This window comes from Mangifera indica, chromosome 1 (genome assembly GCF_011075055.1).
Source record: "Mangifera indica cultivar Alphonso chromosome 1, CATAS_Mindica_2.1, whole genome shotgun sequence".
NCBI classification, from domain to species: domain Eukaryota; kingdom Viridiplantae; phylum Streptophyta; class Magnoliopsida; order Sapindales; family Anacardiaceae; genus Mangifera; species Mangifera indica.
The window spans coordinates 22374126-22397363 of NC_058137.1; the positions used below are offsets into that span (position 1 = coordinate 22374126).

Genomic DNA, 23238 nt, shown 5'->3' on the forward strand with positions numbered 1-23238 from the left:
ATAAAGAAATTTCAAATCTTCAAATAAAATAATAAATAATATGATAAAATGTTATTTACTTTATTTAAGATAATTTTGATATACGATTTCTTTAATTTTGAACTAATTTATAGATAAAAATAAAAAAAGCTAAGATTATTAAGATTAAAAATAGGGATAAAATAGATATTAAATTGAAATAATACGTATAACATAATTAAAAAAATGTTGAATTAAATAATTTCTATAAAACGAGAACATATTACACATCAAAGTTGACATAATGCTTTTCATTATTTTTAGAAGGATAATTTCGCCATTCCAATAGAATTTCTTAGTGTTTCAATGGTCTACGACAGTCAAAGGGACCGATAATTAGAGTTTTTCAAATGACTGTCCTTAATCGTCTTAAACTAAACTACAGGGACAGAAATGAATTCTTTCCCTGTAAAACATTCTAAGCACCATTTCACTCTATTGCTCACACACTCTATTTCTTCTTCGACCTTCCTTTCAAATCTTCAAAACTTAAATTCAATTCAATTGGAGCAAGTTTTAACCTTTTTTTATTATTTTAAGATTAATAGTTTCTGTTTGGTTACAAGTGTTTCTTCATCCTAGAGTCGACATGGCTTACGCTGGCTCGCTGGACGAAATTTTACCTTCGGATTCAACCGCGAGGCAAATCAAATTGGAGAAAGAGAGTGAACTGAGAATCGAAGTCGGTAACGATGCGCCGCTCCGGCTTCGGCTTCTTAATGGCAGCGCCGAGATTTACGGAACTGAGTTACCTCCCGAAATCTGGCTCACTTTCCCTCCGCGACTTAAATTTGCAGTAAGTTTTATTTTTTTTAATCTTTGTATACATGTTTCAATAAATTGGAAGTAGTGAACATGCATTTGGTAGAATATTTGAAAATGAGTACGCTGCTCGATATGGAATTTATATACAGTTTTTGTTGTAGGAGAGAAAGGAACAGAGCTTAAATTTCATTTAAAAAAAAAAAAAACTCTTTTGGCTGAATTGAGTTTTTAGTAGCATTTTTTGAGTTATACATTTGAAAAGTAGTGTAAAATAAGAAAACGGAAACAAGTCGTTTTCTTAGATTTCACCAGTTCTTAACAACGAAAATGAAAAAAATTAATATCAGGACATCTTAACTGGAGAATTACTTTAGGTTTTCGGATCATTAACCAAATTGTTTTCTTATTTTTCGAAAACAAGAAATACAATTCAGATTTTAATTATATCGTAGTTGTTGAATTTTTTTTGGAATTGTATACCACATATCGTTATGATGGAAACATTTCATGCTTGGGAATTTCACTAACATTGATTGATCAGAGATGCTGAAAATAATGTTTTATGCGTCAGGTTTTTACATGGTATGGAGCCACAGTTGAAATGGATGGCATAACTGAAACTGATTATACAGCTGATGAGGTGTGTGCTCATTTGCTGTATTTTTTGGTTTGTACATTGGCATGTTCTACTAGAAAAGCAGATAATTAATTGAATCAATTAATGGTGGTGTCTTGGTCATTTGCTTTTAGACTCCCATGGTTAGTTATGTAAACGTACATGCTGTGCTAGAAGGGCGGAGAAACCGCGCCAAAGCAGCCGCGGCAAAGGGCTCTGACACTTTTCTGGTATTTATTCATTGTGTCAGTTTCATAATTCAAAGCTTTTACTATATTAGCTAGAGTTTTATTTATGTAATTTGGAACTTATCATTTGTTCAAAAAATACTTCTGGGTAGTGTAGGGTCCTAGGGTAATTGTTGTGGGACCTACAGATTCTGGAAAGAGCACCTTGTCACGGATGCTGCTTAGTTGGGCAGCTAAACAAGGTTGGAAACCCCTGTTTGTGGACTTGGATATTGGCCAAGGATCTATAACAATACCTGGATGTATTGCTGCTACTCCAATTGAATTGCCCATTGATCCAGTTGAAGGGATTGCACTTGAAATGCCTCTTGTTTACTCCTTTGGGCACACAACTCCAAGGTTAACAATATTGCATTTTTTATTACTTTGCTTTTTCATGCAATAAGAAAAGTTGTGTTGGAAGGTATAATATTTTGATTCTTTGCAGCAACAATGTAGATTTGTACAAAGTGCTTGTGAAGGAGCTTGCCCAAGTATTGGAGAAACAAGTTACTGCTAATGTGGAATCTCAAGTGGCAGGGATGGTGATCAATACCATGGGATGGATAGAAGGTGTTGGATATGAGGTAATTTTCTAAAGCTTGCATGTTCATGAGAATTAGGTAATTTTGAAAATGCCTTTGGTATTAGAAATTATTACGATATTTTGCTCAATGGACTTTTGTTTATTTTTGCAGTTAATTCTCCATGCAATTGATTCATTCAATGCCAATGTTGTCTTGGTATTGGGTCAGGTGAATGATAAATGCCTTCTAATTTAATTTTTTTTAATTTCAAGCTTTTTTTTTTATTCAGTATTTCTAGTATATAAAATGCCTCATAGTTTCATTCTCTTTTGAACTTCAACTGGGCATCTTGAGACACCTGTTTGAAATCTATACAGGAGAAACTTTTCAGCATGCTGAGGAATATATTAAGGAAAAAACCTGATGTTGATGTTGTGAAACTTCAAAAGTCAGGTGGTGTTGTTTCCAGGAATGCAAAAATCCGTCAGAAGGACAGAAGTTGTAGGATAAGGGTAAATGACAAATTTTTAATGTTCCCTTTCTATAGTTTGATTTATTTCATGGCCTTCAAGCTGTTTCTATGATTGTCACATCTGTGGTTCCTCAAAATTATGGGGGAAGAATGAAACTAAAGTCACTGAATCAAATTGCAATAATATTTATGGTAATGTGCTTTATCTAAGGATTTTAAATTTCAGGTTAGGAGGTTGATTATAATGTTTTGGGAACAAATACTTTAGAAAGCACTTAAATTAAGCTTAGTCTATTTGTTGACTGATTTTATGTCAACTGGGGGTGAATCTCAGTTTTTGTTTTTGTTATTTTGTTTATTGTTTTTTTCCTCTCTTGTTGAAGAACATGGTATCTGTATAAAGAGACTTGTCATCTGTTATCTCCACATATTGATATACCAATGTTTCTCCTACCAGGAATACTTTTATGGTCTCACAAACAATATCACCCCATGTGCTAGTGTTGCAAATTTCAGTGATTTGCTTGTCTATAAAATTGGTGGCGGACCACAGGCACCTAGATCGGCTCTACCAGTTGGTGCAGATCCTGTTGCCAACCCTCTGAGATTAGTGCCTGTTAATATTGACCGGGATTTGCTGCACTCAGTTCTTGCTATTTCTTATGCCAAAGAACCTGATCAACTTCTCTCAAGGTAGTTGTTAAGTAGCAGAATGATAATTCTCTCTGGCATTATCATAGTCCCCCTAATCAGGATGTATGATAAAGAAGCATTTTAGTATCTATTTTCCTTTATTCCATGGTGACTATGAGATAATGTACATAATTACTCTGCAGCTAGTCTTAGATGATTTGGCACTTAAAAATTTACGCTGTCATTATTGTCATCTTATTTGTGATTCTTCTATAGCGAAAAAACTTGATTTGAAGAGTGGAATAATTGTTGTCCGTGATCTAAGCATCAGTAGAATAAGATTATACTCTCTGTTCCTGTCTCTCTCTTCCCTTCATTATTTCTAACTACATCACATCTTTTTGCTGCAGTAATGTCGCCGGGTTTATCTATGTCACCGAAGTCGACACACAGGGGTTTGAAACTGAGTTCTTATTTTGGATAGAAGCATGCTTTGTGGTTATGCTGGCATTTTTTTCTTCAATTAATATATCATTTTGTGGCCACAGGAAGACAGTTACATATCTTGGACCATCAGCAGGGAATCTTCCGAGCAAATATCTGATAATGGGAACTTTGTCATGGCTTGAAGCGTGAAGCTTCTTCAGGACAAAATCAGAGACGGTTTGATCCTAGATTACTCAAATACATTTCTCTTTTCCATTAATAATTGCAAATTTTTTTGGTTCGGCTTTATAACCTTGTTCAAGATTTTAATTAGGGTTTGCTTGCCTTCTTCTGTATAGTAGTTAGAACACACAGGCTTCTTCTGTACACCATGTCATTCAATCAGTTAATTATTTTAGAAGCTTCACACCAGATTTCATTCTTATATCATTTGACCGTAATATCTTGAACCTATTTCAATCTTGTTTAGGTTTTGTTCATTCATTTTGAATATCCAATTTGTAGTGTAAAAAGTTGCTTTCTTTAGGTGGCTTATTTTGCTTTTTTTTTTTTTTTTGATTCGATGTTTTGCATTATTAGACTGCTAGATTGCTACATAGAATATTAGTGAGACAGATATATGTTCGGCCGTAGTCTTATGGAGGTAGATATATTTTATCACAAAATGTGGTACCGTAGATATATGTTATCACAAAATGTGGCATCCAATTACCTGCTCGGTGCCTCCAAAGGGATAACTTGATAACTTGAATGACTAAGTATGAAATCTCCATGGGAGAGGTTTCGAATTTGAAACCCACTAACACTATATTAAATATCAATAGTTGTTAGACCAGTTACTAACTTTAGGATTTGACTTATTTAGTGTGATTAATTCAACTCTGAAAAGATGGTTCGACTTAAATAAGGTTCTTCTTTATTAAAAATGAATTACATGCATGGTAATGTCTGTCCCTTTATGATCATGAAAAAATACTGAAATTTTCAACATGTTGAGAGCTAGAGACATCTTGGTAGAATGCGATGGGAATTGTAGCTAATCCATCACTTACCAACTTAGAACAATTTTTTTTTTTTTTTCTCTTTGTTTAAAGAATACACAACCTTAAAAGAAATTCATATTTTAGCAACAAAAGAAGAAAAGATAATGGCTCTGTATTAAAACAAAAATTCTGTGATGTCATTGACTGGCAGACAACAATTTGAATAGAGATTCAAGGCAAAGCTTGTTGCCACCCTAAATGAAATAGCAAAAATAACCAAATTTCCCAGCTTATCAGAGTGAGAAATAATTGATTTCGAGACCAATAATTCATACGACTGGAAATAATACATATAGTTCGGAGTTATAGAAGACAGGATAAAGCAGAATATTTAGCCAATTATACACAATTCGACCATCCTAATTTGTACTCAAATACTAAACAAAGCCAAAAGCTAGATTTCCAGCGAGTTCGATTCTTAATCTAAACTAAATTAGCAAGTCATATTAATCAAACCATCATCAAATCAAAAGCTAGGCCTAATCCAAAACATCCCAATTCATTAAATCATTTCTCACATTAAAAACAAAATTATACTATTAAAAGAAGCCTCTGTTCTTTCTCCCATTCAAGCCTGAAAAATTCAACCTTATTAAAGCAGAAGACACAGTTGCTCAATCAATCCTCAATGTCCATAACAAAGGCAAGCCCGGTTTCAGTTAGTCTTCGGGTCGGGCATCGGGAACAATCCGCCGCCAGCAGCCGCTCCACGCGGCGGAGAAAACCCAAGAAACTTCTGCAAATTCGTGCGGATACTAATGGAACACAAGAAATACAAAAACGCCATTGAACAATCCGTCGCGTCGTCGCCCACCAGCCCTCGGTGGCTCATTTTCATGACGATTCCGAAGGGTTTAAAGGGTAATTTCGCCACCACTTTGCCTTCGAAGAGAGAATTCAAGAGCCCGAAAACGACGAACAAAACGAGGGCTACAACGGCGCCGGATTTGAACTTGAATAACGACAGGTCGCGGCTTGACTCCTTGAGGCTGGTCTCGACGCGGTCGATCTTCTTGGTTTTGGATTTTTTTAGGGAGATCTTGGTGGGGTTATCAGTCTTCATGGTTTCGAGCTTCTTGGAGGCTTTATCGATGGAGGATTTGAGGGATTTATAGGAGTTCGTGCGGTAAATGAGGAGCCAGGAGATGCATTCGCAGACGATGGCAGTGCAGAAGGAGATGCCGACGACGGTGAGGCTGTCGGAGTATTTGAGTGTGGAGAAGATGGATGACGCGGTGGCAGAGGACATGGCGGTGGTGGGGTTGGGGTCCGGCGGAGTGGGAGCTTGATTCGATGAATCTGAGCAGTGAGGATTGAGGTTGAAATCGAGAGTGTTGACCGAAATTTCTACTAAAATAAGAGGAGTCAGCGACTGTTAGATTGGGGATGTCTTTGTTAGTTTCTGAAGTATATGGGTTTGTGAAAGTATCTTGGGTTACAATTTTTTCTTTTTGGTAATTGGTTTTGGGGAAATTATAATAAATGGAAAAATTAAGGGGGTTTAAGGATATTATCCAAAAAAATAAGTGTTAACAAAAATATCCAACTTTTCTGAAATGACGAAACTACCCCTGTATATAAACGAGGAATTCCCACGATAATTTTCTACGATTTTACTGTACAAATTCAAAGAAAATCACCTTCTCCACGGTGGAAGAGATTTCTATCTATTTTTGTGTTTTTCAACAACTGAAAATGACAAATAAGGATAGTACATCATCTCATGTCTTGTTTAAATCAATTTATTGTTAAAATTATTGAGATTTTGAGGTTTGAATGTTTAGGGTTTTGATTTTGAATAATACATAAAATGTTTTGATTTTTGATTGTTTTACTTGAATTTCTTAAGGGGTTTTGTGTTATTGAATGTGTAGATTTGATTTGTGTTGAAATTAAAGGCTGAAATGACGATTTTTGGTCGAAAAATTGATTAGATCTGTCGACGTTGCGTAATCTCCCACGGGCCCCCGTGGGATGGGGGGAAATTTAACGTTTTCTAAATTTTAGGGGGAGGGGGAATAGGGGGAGATCCACAGGGGTCCATGTGAAATTTTACACTGAATTGTGGGACAGTCCGTGAAAACCGTGGGTTGGGTGGAAATTAACTTTTTTAGAACTATAAGGTCTACAAATACAGATTTTGAACGACCATAACTTTTGATCCAGGAGGAGTTACGGGGCCTGTAATATATCAACGCGAAGCTCGTTTCGAGCTCTATAATGACAACTAGCTTTTCTATTTGCACCGAATTTGGAGGCCAAAATAAAACTGTTTCAATGTGTATTATGCAGTTTTTTTGTTTTATCAAATTTAGGATTTTCGGTTTTTATGATTTTGAGTTTGTTTGTGACCGGGCTAGACTTTTTTTATATGTAATTTTCAAATTTGATATTTGTAATTACGATGTGTTTTTTAGACACGTTTTACAATGTAATTACGAAATTTTTGATCGATTTTTTGGTTTTCTCATTCATAAGCTATTTGAACATGTAGTTTTCTAAATTCAAATCTGTTTTTTTAGATTTTCGAGTAATTTTTTTATTATTGATATTTTAAGGTATTTCAATATATCTATTTATTCATAACATGTTATTTTCAATGTAGTTTTTACGAATTGATTTTTTTTATTCGAATTCAGAAATATGAATTTCTTCTTTCCGAATGAACGCGTAATAATTGATATGAAATAAAAATGAGAATGAAAGTAAGTATTTAAGTGATATAAGAAATGTATGTAATGAGAGTGAGAGTGAGAGAGTTTATATAAATATGATGAAGGGTAATTTTGGTATTTTAAAAAGAAATTAGGGCATTTTTGCTTAGGAATAGGGAATTTAGGCATTTTGCTTAAAAATAGTAAAATTGGGTATTTTTGCTCAATGATAGGGTAATTTGGTCATTTATTATAATTTCCCCTTGGTTTGGGTTTATTTATCTAATAATATTGTAATCATTGTTGTAAATTCATGATAAAACATAAATATTGGTAAACATTTTCTTTGAATAAGTTAAAAACATTGATACATTTATAAGAATGTAACCGTTTGTGTATATATTTTTTATATATAATTTAAATATATAAATAATATATTATTATATGATTTAATAATTTTTAATTAAAGATAAAATAAGACTCTAATACACAAGAGTTATATTACATTATTCCAATTTAAACTGTAATTTCAGGAATAATAAATGTGACTATGAGTTAGGATTGCTTGGATCTAGGGTTAGGGTTATAATTTTTTTTTATTGAAAGTAAGTCTAAATTAGTGGAAAAAACTGTAATTTGTTTGTATTTTAAGGATGTAAATGAAATTAATTTATAATATTTATATATTTTATAACTGAAAAATACTCAACCGTCAAAATTAATGTTTAAATTTTGGAGGAAGGTGGAAAAACGGCAATTTTTCGACTTCAATCCAGGCAACTTCTTGTTTGGTGTGGAAATATTTGTTTTCCCGATTTATAAGATGCATATTCCTAAACTTGATTCACACGATTAACATAATAATAATTAAAAGGGTAATTAAATTAATATGAATTTATCATGGCTTCTTGGTCTAAGATTCTCCGTTCCATGCATGCATTTATGAAGTATGCCTTTCTTCAGAGTTGTTCTTCTTCCTCAAGAGAGAAATATGGATGATATGAAAGCTCCATTGTTGCGGAAACTCAGTTTCTTCATTGAAATGTGATTTCATCTCCAAATTGCCTCTCAAAGTTCTTTCTGCACTTTATCCTGAAACCCCTTTTGATCTTGACCTCTCTATACTCACTGGCTTCATTCAAGTTACTCAACAATCTTCATTGCTCTCCCCTTCAATTACTTGATTTTTGTTGAACTTGATAATTCAATTGCTAACTGATGACTGCAGAAAAGATGGATGCCTTTTTTGTTTAATATATGCTTCATGAGCTTAATCTTTTAATTTCAGTCCTGGGAACCTTAGCAAGTTAGGACTGCTCAGTTTATATATTTGAAATCAATTAACAAGTTGTATATTTACGGCAAAAGTTGATTTGATTAAGGAGGGGATCCGGCCAGTTTCGTTTGATCATTAGTACCAATCTGTATATTTTATATGTTAAAATCAAGGGTTATTTGTCATTTTGATGAAACATTCATGATATTTTTTGTATCAGGGGGAGAAGAAATACCACGAAAAACAATTTGCAACACTAAGTCCTTAGAGAAAGTCTACTCCCTGGAGTCACATAACGCCATAGATGAAGAGCAATATTGTGCAGAGCAAGTCCAACATGAAAGAGCAATGTATATTTCTAATTGTGCAAACGTTGTGTTGCTTGCATTCAAGGTTTTCTACTTTACCCTTTCTGGATTTGTAAATTAAACACAGATTTTGGGATATTTTCTGGTATCATCGCCTCTTTTTAAGATGCCGGTAGAGCTATGTGTTACATTTCATTGTGTTTTTCTTCAGAATTGATTGTAAGTTTCATTAATTTCTCCAGAAATTACTTATTTCTAGATATGTTCTAATATGCATTTCTGCAATTCAGATATATGCTACAATAAAGAGCGGATACATGGCAATTGCCGCTTCTACTTTAGATTCTTTGTTAGATCTCCTGGCTGGTGCCATACTTTGGTTCACACATTTGTCAGTGAAAAACATATACATATACAAACATCCTATCGGAAAATTGAGTTTACAACCTGTAGGCATAATCTCTTTGCTGCAATCATGCCACTCTGGGTCAATAAACCGTTGAATTTGACATTCTTTTGTTTTCCGTGTTGTGTTTGTTTTATACGAAGGTTTCCAAGTGCTCGTCCAGGCTCTTGAACAACTAATCGAAGACAAACCTTCTGCAAAAATGACTTCCTCCCAACTCATCTGGTTGAATTCAATCATGCTGACAGCTACTGGAGTGAAACTTATCCTATGGATTTATTGTAGAAGCTCCAGGAATATAATTGTCCGTGCGTATGCAAAGGTACCACTTGGAGCCTAATATCAATTGAAATGGATTCTTTCCTCATTGCTTTGTATAATACATGAATGCTACAGGATCATTATATTGATGTGGTAACAAATGTGATTGGTTTGGTTGCTGTTCTTGCCTATAAATACTATTGGTGGCTTGATCCTCTCGGCGCTATCATCCTAGCAATCTATACTATCACTTCTTGGTCCGGAACTTTAAAGGAAAATGCAGTTTCCTTCCTTCCTCTTTTTCTCACGAGGACATTCAGAATTTGTCTATTGAGCAATGTTTAGATGAGTATATAAATATGTGTTTGGAGGCCAATGTAATGCTTAATGAATTTTTATGTAGTTTCCCTGGTTGGACAGGCAGCTTCTCCTGAAGTTTTACAGAAACTCACATACCTTGTACTAAGACACCATCCTCAAATCAAACGGGTCAACACAGTTCGCGCTTACACCTTCGATGTTCTCTATTTTGTAGAGGTAAGTTTATAACGTCTTCAGGCCTGATGGTATGTCTATTAGCACTTAGCAGTACCCTTAATTGTTCAAAAACTGCCCCGTGATTCGGCTTTGACATTGTTTTAAGAAATATTTCGCTGAAAAATTCAGTTTGACATCGAGCAACTGGAAGATTTGCCTTCAAAAGAAGCTCATGCGATTGGAGAATCATTGCAGATTAAGACTGAACAACTCCCTGAAGTTGAGAGAGCCTTTGTTCATCATCTTGATTTTGAGTGTGACCACAAGTTAGAACACTCTATTTTGGGTATACATTTGATCTATATCATCAAGTGATTAAATGATTTTGAATTAAAGATAAAATAACCCTTAATCACATGATAACAAATCATATGTATATCCAAAAATAGATATGTATAACATTATTCTTTTTGTGTTATATAAGATTACAATTGCATTTCCTAAAATTTGATTTTCAATGTGACCCTTCTTATTACCTAAACTTTATTTGATTCCCTTTGAATGGAACATCTTATAAAATTTTGAACTTTGGTCTTCCAAAATGCAATTTCCTCAATTAATCTTTTAACTTTGGTCATCCTAAATGCAAATAACTAGTAAAATTGATGATGTAAGGTAAAAACTAATATGAAAGATCCTTATTTGTATATAATAAAAAAAATGGATTCATAAGAAAACCAGGATAAATAATTGATTCATCTTATAACAATTAGAAATAGTTAGATAGTTTTCGAGTTCATTATGTGTGATGATATAAGTATGTGATTTTACGTAAATGAATTATGAAGAAAAATATTTTTAATGTGATTTGTCATGTAATTCAAAAGTCTAATTTTACGTTTTTGTTATTTATGTCTGTAGGAAGAATTTCTCCCCTAGTCATTTAAATTCCAAAATCTTAAAAATTTATCATTTTCCTCCCTTGGTTGGGCAAACTAACATTTCTCCCCCTAAGATTAAGTTTTGAAAAGTGATATTTTTCCCTTTTCAAAATTCCCAGTGATTTTTTGGCGAATGATGGCCGCTTTCTCCATCTCCATGATGGCTCTCCCTTCGGTGCCTTCTCTTCGTCTGATGCCCCCTCCCTCCGGTTGGATTTTGTTTGAATTCAATCCAGATGAAACCCTTCATCTAGACATTGAAGGCATTGTCTAAACAAATCGTCATCATCTGGACGACACCTTCGTCATCTAGATGAAGGGTTTCATTTGGATTCTTAAAATCCATACGAAATCCAACCGGAATGAGGGAGCTTTGAAAGGAAGGAAGGCGTCGAAGGGACAGAGCAATCGTCGTTTGCCAGAAAATCACCAAGAATTTTGAAAGGGGGGAAATGTTATAAATTTTTAGGATTTTAGGGTTTAAAGGAAAATAACGATTTTACAATTTCCTCTAACAGAAAATTTTAACAGAAATTAGTCCACAGGTGAGTATTTGAGTTTTTAACTGTCATGGGTATATTTTTTAGATTAGACTAAAACTTGGGTGGGAAATTGTTTTTGCCCTTATCTAAAAGTGTCAAAGTTATATTTTGACCAAAAGAAGTCTCTTACTAGCTTACTGTGAATTTTTTCTGTATGTGACTATCCCTGTTCAATGTGCAGGATTCTATTTAATGGAAACTCAATGTTGAATTACACTTCTGTTAGTGGATTTAACTGATATTATCTTTGTATATATGTAATTGTCACTATCAAGTTATTAAAGTTAATTACATTTTGAATGTTTAAGATGACCATTTCTAATCGCTTGAGTATTTCACGAGTTGTGTTTTGTCCCGTTGATTCACCATTTTAGCGATTTTTTAATTATTGACATAAATTTGTTCTTGTTTACAGGGGTACAGGATAAAGGAGTTGATTGCAAAGGTGTATGCAGAAGATTGAAATGGTTGGTTAAACGGGCTTGGTAGGCTTCATTGTTTTGTTCAACTCATTATCTGGTATTTACAACCCATAGAAATTTGTCGTCCTAAAGTTTTATTTATCCCCAGAATATATATTAGGGTTTTACAACCCATTTGTTGGTTCTAATCATTATTTGGTTTTCAGCGATGAATTTTCTTTATTTATCTTCCTCTCCCCTTGTCTCATCCCTGTCTTGCAAGTCTTCACTTTGTCTTTTGAAAAAACCTCAGTATATTTGCTCTTCAAATCTTTGTTTCAATGGTTATAACAGTGCTACCCTTTCTTACTTGCTAAAACCCAAATCACTTTTTCCAGTAAGCACTCATCAGACATCCATAGGTTCTACACTTCCTTCCGATGAGGGAGTTGTATCTGTAATGGACTTAATTGAAAAAGATTGGTCATTTCTTGACTCGGATGAGCTAAACTCCGACGAGAATATCCAGAAGATTGACCATATAATTTCCGCTGGAGAGATCAATCATTCTTCCAGGGTTTTGGTTTCAATTGGTTCTGAAGGTTTTGTTGATCGGGTGGTTGCTTCATCGCCCTGCAGCTTTTTTCTTGTTGTGCATGATTCACTTTTTGTGTTAGCTTGCATTAAAGAGAAATATGATGAGGTTAAGTGTTGGCAAGGGGAACTGATATATGTGCCAGAAAAGTGGGCACCTTTAGATGTTGTGTTTCTCTATTTTCCGCCTGCTTTGCCCTTCACACTTGATCAGGTTTTCAGGGCACTTGCCGATCGATGTTCCCCAGGTACTATTTTTGAAGAATTTTTACCCACTTGATATCTCTGTAAACCACTATCTAGTTCTTAGTCTGGACTTCATATTAAATTCGGAGGATAAACCTTGAACTGACATTGTAAAAGAGGCCTGAACAGAAAACTTGGATTATGTATTTGTATTCATTATGCTGATGACTGATGCCCATAGTAGCGTACCCGGCTGCTAAGGAATAATACTCTTGATTCACATTATATTTCTTTGAGTACAGATTTTTGCCCTTTCAGGTGCAAGAGTGGTTATTAGCCACCCCCAAGGGAGGGAAATTTTGAAGCAGCAACAGGAACAGTTTGCAGATGTTGTAATTTCTGACTTGCCTGATGAAATGACTTTACAGAAAGTTGCAGCCAATCATTCTTTTGAGATGGCTAAATTTGTAGATGAGCCTGGTCTTTATCTTGCTGTATTGAAGTTTTATAAGGCAAACAACTTAGATTTGATTTGACCTTATGAAGAAACTTGGCCTTGTAGCCAATGAAATAGCTGAATGAATCAAAGTTGTCTTTTAGAATTGTGAATTCAGATTCCTGAAGTTTTAGGGACATATCCATAAATTCTTTGTTATAGTTGTTATTCTAAAAACAATCAATCATAACAGCGGTCAGGCAAATGAAGAGAAACTAAGTACAGGCGACGACATAATATTATTAGAAGAATGTATGCATGATTTGGTTAGACTTGGTGTGAATCTTTAATGAAAAATTGACAATAAACTGATAATGCTTCAAACACCAGAACTAAAAAAGCCCTATATGATCTGCAGATAATTCTTGCTTGCAGATGGTGTCCAGAAACCTGATAACAAAATTAACATATTACCCTGATCAAAGATGAATCAACCTTCATCCGTCTGCTAAAACCGTCATCTTTAATCCCTAGATAACAAGGGTCCAGAGAGGGATGATTCAAGACTGAATTATAGAGAACGGCAAAAGAGTGGAAGAAAAAAATCATACCAAACAAATTCTTCATTAATTGAAAAAACTGACCTCATACATAAACCTCTCAAACATTCTTATAGCAATCTCCCAACCTTTCCTTTCATCTAAATTAAATAAATCTATTAGACAATTTGGATAGCAATCACCAAAAGAGGAAAAGAAAAAGCCTATAAGCTAAATTTGGAATATTTCGGAAGATTATTATTATTTTTCTCAACTACTAAGTATAAAACTTTGGTATCACCAAACAAGAAGATAGGGACTGAATTCCCAAACGGCCACCCGACACCTTCTCACTCTCACAAGTATATTAGAAAAATGGAAACCTTATGCCATTTGTTGCAGCAAACAAGTTGTATTCTTCAATTGTAATATCTTTCTGAGTGCAAGCATGATCATTCTCAACATGATCTGCTAAAAATTGTGAAGAAAAGTTACCAACAATCTCATCTTTCGAGGGCATGGAATTCAGTTTACATCCAGTTGACAGAGCTACTGGTCCACCAAAATGAAACAACGAAAAGTTGTTACCCAGATTAACAGAATCATCATTTTGCCCAACTTCTGTATTTGCTGGTACATCACTTAGATATGACCCGGCTGGAGCAGCCGTCTTTGTATTTGCATCATTCAATGGTTCTTGTGCAATACCTGCCTCAAAAAAATGAGTTTGCTCCTCCATGCAATTAGATTTGGTAACAGGCTGATAAAGAGTTGCCAGGCTAGGATTAAATACAGAAGTAGGTACATGTGGCAGAGCACCATACTGCATGCACATGCATGTGTTTCCATTTAAGCCATAGCCAAGAGGGCCAGCATACCAATAGTGGTTGGTATGAGGGAAAGACAGTACTCCATTTATTGGAGCAGACGACCATGAAACTGGATTTTGATGATAGTAACCCATTGGTGGAGGCTGGAATACTGAAAATTGCATATTTTGATTATGCAGTGGTTGAAAATAGCCTTGATGTTCAGCCGAACTACCATTAGATATTTCTTTATCAGGATTTTGAGAAGTTTTTGTCAGCAGATTTCCTTGAAATTTACTCCCCATACTGTGATGTGGAAATCCATTCAAAGTCCTGCTTACCAAATTCTCTACTCCATTTGTAGAACGTTTTTTCTCCATCTCAACTTCATGAGATTCAGAGAAAACATTTTGAGTGCACTCTGAAGCATCTCTTCCTTCTGATTGTTGACTGGCATCTTCTGAGTCTGACGTGGATGATGATTCCAGATTTCCATGGTTTGAAGAGACTGTATTGCTATCCCCCTCACTTAGGCATGAGGAGCAGTTATCAGAATTGGATGTACTACTCATGTTCGGATCAGAAATTCTAGTCAAGGTAGAGTTTCTATTATGACATAATCCAGCTTCATCAGAAGCAGCTTCTGTTGAATAGCAAGCATCCTTTGCTTCCAAATGAATTCCATTAAGGCAGGCTTCATCAGTCGAAAGGCTATAGTCCCTTGATTTCTTCATGTTAACATCCTCATGATCATTTTGATGTAAATTCCCATTAGCATTACTAGTATATGTTTCACCAGATGACTTTACAAGGCTATAATCATGTTCAACTGTTTCACCTTTGTAGGTAGTTGACTTCAAAGTAACATCCGAATCTGAGTTGCTGCAGAGGTGCTTCTTCTGCACTTCCATGGGCTCCCAAACTTTCTTGGGATAAAGTGAATCTCGGTTGGAGGAACTGTTTCCCATAATAATTTTGCTTTTGGATCTTCCAGAAGTATCATGCATGCACTCTATCTGATAATACTCATTACCACAATAAAATTGTTTGGATATGTCCAATGCAGACTCAGGCATACTGACAGATTTGGGCCCTCGGCTTACTCTTGTTGCAGAAACATGAGGTTCAACCTTTGCTTGAAATTCATTATGTTGATTACAACTACAAGAATGGTCATATCTGTCACTCAACCTGTTGTTGGAACAAAGAACCTTCTCGTTATACTTCACACCGCAATTTCTATGGCTGGATTTTGAGGTGTTTACCCACAACTGCTGATTCAATCCATTGCTGCCCCTGGGGATCTCATAATTATCAGTATGATATCTAGACTCGGATCTATTGACCATAGAACCATTTACAGAAACAACTGCAAATCTTTGCTTCTCAGACCATTTCAATGGTGAATCAAGTCGAGCTTCTTTTCGGAATTTCAAACTCCGACGAGAAAATTTTGATTGTTCCATTTGAAAAGAACCATTCCCATCTTTGGCACTTGTAACTTCTCCATCAGGGCTATGATAACTGTAATTTTCTGTTTGTGAAGTGCTACACCCATTTGAGTACTGTTCATGCAAAATCTCAGGAGATCCAGGCCTGGACAGAAAATCACCTGTTTCTCTCACTGTGTCCCTGCAGTTAATAGCATTACTCGACTCTTCATCAACGCTGGGTAATGATTCATCCTTTGAGACATCAGGATGAACAAGGGTATGATCTGAGGCATCATATTTTTTTATTTTATCCCTTTCTTTTCCTCTGAGTCTTTCCTTTCTTCTCAGCTTTTTCTCTCTTTCTTTCATTCTTCTCCTCTGTTTGCGCTCTTCTTCTTCACGTTTTTCTTTCTCTTCTTCCTCAAGAAGTTTCATCTGCAGGAAAAAATCAGAGGCCTCAGAAGTAGGTTCCACAAACAGGAGATGGCTCCCAATTTTTATACCTAGAACATAAATCTTATCCTAAAATGTCATAAACACTAAGACCTGCTTTTCTAATGTGATAATCTCCTTGCATGCAACATGAATGCGTTCATCCAGAAGTTTTAGTGCAAGACAAATGAAGATGCTGTGCACATTTTGGCGTGCCGTTCCTTCTCTAAAGGCTTTTTCAACCTGAAAAAAAAAAAAATAGCATTATAAGTATGTTTCATAATTGTACAATTACATTTGCACATGCAAAAAAATGATAAGAATTAACAACACAGTTCCACCATCATCAAAAGTTCTGAGCAGTCCAGATTGCAGAGAAATTCTTTAAGACAACACTACAGCAGTACAGAGAAAATATACTAATAACTGAAATTCAATTTTGATCCAAGAAAATGTCATGCATGAAATTATGGAACTGCTGACCCAGCCTAGCACATCCTCCAGGTTTACTCAATTTATTTTCCTTAGAAACATTGCATTCAAAACTTCATTACTCCTTCCTGAGGCACTGTTAAGTTATTTTTATGTCTATTAACGAAGGTTATAACTTAGCGATCAGAAAAGGATGGCTATAGATAAGAGCATTAAAAGCAAGCTACGCTTATAAGAAACTACATAATGAAGCAAAGTAATCTTTACTGAGTTGAGAGATACAAAGATTATTCAGATTAAAACCAAGCACCTAACCCAACATGACTTTAGCGTAAACATGCATTATCCTATTACAGGAGCCTATTATATGCTTACTAGAGGTTCAAACAACCCAGAGCATAGTTGACTTTAAAAAACTTTATTAGAACAATGAAAACAATGGCAAGCATATTACAAGCCACAAAGGCACATGAATCAATATACCTGCTCCTTAAAAATAACAGTTGCAGCATCAAGAAGAAATTCACGGGCAAGTTCGGGACTCTTTGCATGCTTTTGAGGACGGAAGCATTCTCCATCCAGGTCATTTCCATCCTTGTCCATGGAATCCTCATCCTGAAAATGCAAAACGGATAGAGAAACTATACCCATTAAGTTACATAATCCTAGTTAGAATAAAAACAGTTAGTTAAGCAGCTTTAAAAGAATTGAAGTACCTCTTCTTCCTCGGCCTCTTCTGCATGGTCAAAAAACCTTCTAATACTTTCCCCTCTTGTAATTGTAACAAATCCATCACCAACTACAAGCCTGCAATGCACACATTGTTCGCCATTTAATGCATGAGCTTTTACAGAAAGCTCAGTACAGCGGCCATCTATTTTCCAAGCCCTCAGGGTAATAAAGCATGCACTCAGACCACTAAGATCCAAACCACTGACTTGAACACTTCCATTAATGCCAACATTTTCAAATTCAAGAATGTCAGATTTTCCCTGTCCAGTCCCAACAGCCCATTCAAAGTGATGGTGAGTTCCAAAAGTGTCAGAAAAAGTTTGGTGCCAGTCAGCTTGTACTGTGTCATCAGATACCTGTGATGTAGTAAACAAAAATTTGAACAAGATAAACTAAAACCACCAATGTGTAGGAAGGTAAATGGTCAATTCATTCTCCAAAGCAAGAGGCTCTTAAGTTAGCTTATTAGTACATTGAAAACTCTGTCCTCAACTTATCAACTTTTAATAATAATGTGTATAAAATTTCAATGAGGATATTTTTTTTGTCAAATGTATGTTAGGAGTATTGGCAAAGTCTTTGAAGACTGAATTAATCAATTTCCACATCAGAGTAACAATATTAACCCTTCATAGTTCAAATCATTGGATCAGATATTATAAGAAGCCAAAGCATTTGAACAATCTGCAGAATGAAAAATAAAAATGGGTGAACAACCTCATATTGAAAGGCTGTATCAGCAGCACAAAACCAACTAGTACAGCGAGGTTCTCTCCGCATACGCCTCAACTCCTTTAATTCCTTAAATTCTCGAATAACATTTCTTCTACAATCTCTGCAAAACCTCTTGCTGTCAAACCTGTGAAATGAACAACAATTTCTTAGAAGAAGAAGATCAATCTAATAAAAAAACTTATGAAACTATACACAGCATAAGCATTTAAAGAACTTTTTTTAGCACAGAAAGAATTGGACCAGCAACTGGGATATAAGCAATCTAATATGAACCTTGGGAGAATCACACCTCAAAAGTTAGCTGTTGAGATTATAGAGCCCAAAGCTCATATAAACCCCACATTTGAAGTCTACACTTTCCGATGTGGGATTCAAGTCTCATACCTTATACTTGAGATCCTAACATACCACAATATTCTACAATCCTGACGTCCGTACAGGTTGGTAGTGCACTAGCTCTCTGCTAGCCCCAGGTGAACATTGCAATGTTAGCATTACCACCCGCACCACACGATTACAACTGAGAGACGTGATAGTTAGCTAAAGTAATATGAATTTTTGGAGAACCGCACCTCAAAGCTAGCTGTTAAAATTAGAGAACCTAAAGTTATATAAACCCCACATTAGAAGTTCATACTTTCTAATGTAAATTCAATTCTTATATCTTATACTTAGAATTCTAACACAATCTAACAAGATTCAATGCATCTTGAAAGACAACAAAATTAACTTTGCACCTTTGCATAAACACAAGGAGTTAAACTTATTTAATGACAGGTTCAGGAACTAATAAAGCTTTCTACCCCAAAGTTTCCACTGTTGAAATAAGTATTATAGGACTTTAACAGGTAACTTCAACAAAACTTACTTATGACAAAGTTGTTCAAGAAAGACAAAAACAAAGAAACCAAAAGAAATAGTAGCATTTGGACAACAATAATATATGTGACAAAATAGTGTCGACCATTTAACATAGGATATAAACTCTAGGAAAACCATACCTCAAAAGTTAGCTATTGAAATTGGAGAGTTCAAAGTCATACAAATCTCACTCTAGAAGTTCATACTTTTCAATATGAGATTCAAGTCTAATACCTTACATTTGGAAACCTAAAATACTACCACACTTCACAGCCTCGACGTCCACACAAGCTAGCTATGTGCTAGCTCCCTACTAGACCCAAACTAACATTGCAATACCGACATCACCACCCGCGCTATACAATTGCAACTGAGAGACGTGATGATGACTCTGATACCAAATGATATGAACCATAGGAGAATCACACCTTAAAAACTAGCTATTAAGATTGGAAAGCCTAAAGTCATATAAATCTCACACTAAAAGCCTATACTTTCTAATGTGAGATTCAAGTTTCACACCTTGCACTTAAAATTCTAACAACATATAATCATAGAGCAATAACGAATAATACTTTGAGGTAGATTTTATATAATAAGTGTTAACGTGTGAATGAAGAAGGTCGCAGTAAACCTTCAACATCTAAGGTCTATTACGTCATATATTCTACTAGCACTTAGGACAGCAAGTTTCCATCTCTATTCATGTCCCTCTTTGCCCAATCTCCCTTTAAAGCCTCAACTCAATATACACTCAACAATTTGTTCTTCTGTACATCACGTCATTGTTAGAATACAAATATCACCTTTGGTGATCATCACACTTTTCCCTAAATGCCTCCATACAAACTATAATTATGCTTGTGTTGCCACTCCTTTGTCTCTATACTGAGAGTGACCATACTATACTTTTTTGAAATGCCAACAGTTTCTTCTAAACATCTTATGAAGTGTAAATCTATGGTTAATTTTCTTTCTAAAGTAATATAAAAGCTATCTGCCACTCGCTAAACTTCATGGATAACAATTGAGCTCTATTGCAAATGATCCAAAGTGATAAATTCATCACCAAGCTTTGAACTAAGACTAAGCCAAATTAAAGGCCAAAATAATCATAAAAGATGGATTCCGTCTAGATGAATTGAGAATAAATTTTCCCTTCATTAACAGGCTTGTTAGGATGCTTACATGATGCAGCTTTTGTGTTGACAAAATTGGCATTTTCCCTTTGGAGTTAACAAAATTGGAATTTTCCACCAGCTTCATTGCATCATGTCAAACAAAATTGCCCATAATTAGAGAATCCATTTCATTTCTTCTGAAGCACACAGTTATTCACTTTCTCACTACATGCCTGACTCATAGTGTTTGCCTAAATAGGGTTGTCCATCCAATTCACCCATATATTTGGAGATAGGAACATTAGGTACCTCATGTATTAAATTATGTTGCAAGCTTGTAACAACAATGTGAGAATTCTCAAAGAAAATAGCATCAAGAAGTATCTAAACCTTCTAATGACATATAATGAAAGATTGATTAACTTTATGCAAACATACAAGGTTATAATGTCTTCTTCATCAGCTTGACCATTATAACAGTTTCCACCTTTTATCTCAGCTCTCCCATAGAGAAGATAACTAACTACCAATCAGTTCTCATACCAGCTTCCACTGAATTTTAAATCAAATACTAAATATTACAAACAAACAAGCTAAAACACACCTGTACATAAGCCTCTCAATAAAATCCTCTTCCTTCATCCTTAAAAGAGATTGCCGAGTTTCTTCCCCAAGGGCAGACCAGAAATCCACTAACGTGTCACAAGAAAGCCTGGCAGTATGCAATGCACATGTTTCTCTTGTTCCATGTACCCTACCAAAACTTGCAATTCCTTGACTTATCCAACCCCGACCTGCACCACCACATGCATCAGGATAAAGCAATTCACGCTCCCTTTCCCTTGCATGTGCACTGTCAAAGACCTGAATAGATGAAAACATCAGCAACACAAACAAAATCACATCCATAGACGCAAAATTGCTACACACAGAAGAAAACTTTCATGAAAAAAAAAAATAATTGGAACTAACATTTTGCAGTCCTTTCAGAGACTTTGAGCACAAATAGCAGTCCAGGAGTGTTAATGATCCATCACGTGTTGTGGTTAGACCACCCCATGGATGGATTGATGGATCTTGAAAGTCATTTTGGCACCCATTTGTCATAGTTGATCCACAGTCATTTTTAATCTTTGAGGCTGCAGTTCTGTTGCTAGGAAGCTGTGCAACTGTTCCATCTTGCTGCAGAGACTTTCCATACATAACAATCTGCAGAAAACCTTCTAGCAGTAGTCCATTGCATCGAGAACAATACATGTATTTTCGAGCTTGCTCGAACAGGCTCTGCTTATCAATCCTAAGGAGCTGCTTCCGTGCTTGTGGTGAAAGGTCACTCCAGAACTAAATAAATATCACCAAATTAGCAAATTTAATTCTATGAGTTGCATAAAACCAAAACCCCAAACATATTATAAATATAGAAATACGGAAACAAATACTAAAATCATCAACCAAATGACCAATACTTGATAAACTAGCATAATTGAAGTCACTAAATAATAAAAACAACTGGAAACCCTTTTAAATCAATTTTTCAAAACAAGGGCATCAAATTTCATAACCAAAATTATTACTCACATGAAATGTCATTACCTTTATTAGAAAAAATTACATGAAAACAGATCCAAATTTGACGCATACTCACGAAAAATGGCAAATGATAATTGCTTTTGCAAATTGCAACCTACTTATCCATGTACAAAATCATTTATACAAACAAATTTTGCGAACTTTTTATACAAACTGAGGTGACTGCTTATGATTAGATAATATAATTGTTATTTTTTTTCATTTCAAAATAATCAATCAGATGCTACCACATCATGTTATATGAAAAAGTTTGCACAATTTGTATGTAGATGTAGTATTACTCTTATCCATTATTATTATATACAAAATAATTACATAAACTTTCACAGGTTTTCAATCCTCTATTGTCTTTACTATATCACATAGAACACAATAATACACTAAACTGCACTCTAATTGGATCTAATAAATAAAATACTCAAAGTTCCATCAACACAAAACCGCTTAATAAATAAGTTTCACCTCAAGATCCAATCAAAAATCAATCGACCCATTTCAGTTCAAGTAAAATCCACTTAAAAACACTGATCTCCAGTTCACTTTTCAATCAATAAATACAAACCCAATCACTTCCCTTAAAACAAAAAACACAAAACAAAAACTCTAGTACCTTCTGTAGTTGATTATACCCAACATCATCGCTGTTTTTTGACCAGAACCCATTGGCCGGAATCGAGTAAGCATTACTAAATTGCTCATTGTTTCTCTTCGCCTGCGCGAATCCTGGCATAATCAAATTAAACACATAAAATTCAATTCATTCACTGTATTATTTAATTCCATTCAAGCCCTTCTGCTTGCAACAATACTACGATCAAACATCGATCCCAACCGGATCGTTATCTAACAAAATGGAGTGAAATAAAATGGGCAATTGAATCGAACCCACCCCAACCAAATTAAATATCGATTAAGAATCGAAATGGGTCCGAATCTGGTAGGACTGTACAGACAAATAAGCAAGAGATTGGAAAATGGCAAAAATGGTCAAGCTACTGAAACGTTTTTGTTTGGCTTGTGAAATGATGATGACGAGATTGGAGGTGCGTGGGCTTTTATAGTTATAGGACTGGGAGAATTAGAAAGAGAGGGGAGTCCGTGTTTTTTTTTTTTAACTGTCTGTTTTTTACTATTGTACGGTAAAATAGTATAACTATTAATTAATGTAAAAAAAAAATTAATCAAATACTTAACTAAATTAAATTTCTCATTCAAATTCTTTTTAACATCGTCCACAATACGACTATATTTATTAATTGGAAATTTTTGTATGCTTTTCTTGTTGCTTAAATTCAATTGTACTAAAAATAATAAAAATTATGGA

The 23238-nt window shown here is 34.9% G+C and overlaps 5 protein-coding genes across 6 annotated transcripts; 3 read left to right on the plus strand and 2 right to left on the minus strand.

Moving 5' to 3' along the window:
- Positions 1 to 416: 416 nt before the first annotated feature.
- Positions 417 to 9242, plus strand: LOC123225774 (protein CLP1 homolog). 2 transcript variants are annotated; one of them, XM_044650019.1, is made up of 11 exons: positions 417 to 814; positions 1355 to 1423; positions 1534 to 1629; positions 1745 to 1986; positions 2075 to 2213; positions 2325 to 2381; positions 2531 to 2665; positions 3083 to 3318; positions 3669 to 3713; positions 3807 to 3921; positions 8899 to 9242. In XM_044650019.1, exons 1-10 carry the CDS (start codon positions 608 to 610, stop codon positions 3892 to 3894), a joined length of 1314 nt encoding a protein of 437 aa, XP_044505954.1. In that variant the 5' UTR covers positions 417 to 607; the 3' UTR covers positions 3895 to 3921; positions 8899 to 9242. The 2 variants fall into 2 exon arrangements, with proteins under 2 accessions (XP_044505954.1, XP_044505948.1); XM_044650013.1 differs by lacking the exon at positions 8899 to 9242 and having other exon boundaries at positions 418 to 814; positions 3807 to 4116.
- On the minus strand, positions 4988 to 6148 carry LOC123225787 (calcium load-activated calcium channel-like). Its single transcript, XM_044650046.1, has one exon. The coding sequence runs from the start codon at positions 5995 to 5997 to the stop codon at positions 5404 to 5406; it is 594 nt and encodes a 197-aa protein (XP_044505981.1). The 5' UTR covers positions 5998 to 6148; the 3' UTR covers positions 4988 to 5403.
- On the plus strand, positions 9220 to 10532 carry LOC123223769 (metal tolerance protein 4-like; the record flags this gene model as incomplete). The annotated part of the gene is given in 4 exon segments (XM_044647165.1): positions 9220 to 9714; positions 9789 to 9934; positions 10055 to 10190; positions 10320 to 10532. Coding segments are annotated over 4 exon segments (963 nt in total), but the record flags the coding sequence as incomplete, so codon positions are not given.
- A 1396-nt stretch (positions 10533 to 11928) lies between these two features.
- LOC123225784 lies at positions 11929 to 13396 on the plus strand. Its single transcript, XM_044650031.1, has 2 exons — positions 11929 to 12856; positions 13113 to 13396. The coding sequence occupies exons 1-2, from the start codon at positions 12244 to 12246 to the stop codon at positions 13328 to 13330; spliced, it is 831 nt and encodes a 276-aa protein (XP_044505966.1). The 5' UTR covers positions 11929 to 12243; the 3' UTR covers positions 13331 to 13396.
- A 442-nt stretch (positions 13397 to 13838) lies between these two features.
- LOC123225769 lies at positions 13839 to 22951 on the minus strand. The gene is made up of 8 exons (XM_044650001.1): positions 22525 to 22951; positions 21297 to 21665; positions 20929 to 21188; positions 18325 to 18466; positions 17592 to 17963; positions 17359 to 17490; positions 16558 to 16686; positions 13839 to 16446 (listed from the first exon to the last, which is right to left on the minus strand). The coding sequence occupies exons 1-8, from the start codon at positions 22642 to 22644 to the stop codon at positions 14137 to 14139; spliced, it is 3834 nt and encodes a 1277-aa protein (XP_044505936.1). The 5' UTR covers positions 22645 to 22951; the 3' UTR covers positions 13839 to 14136.
- Between the last annotated feature and the right edge of the window lie 287 nt (positions 22952 to 23238).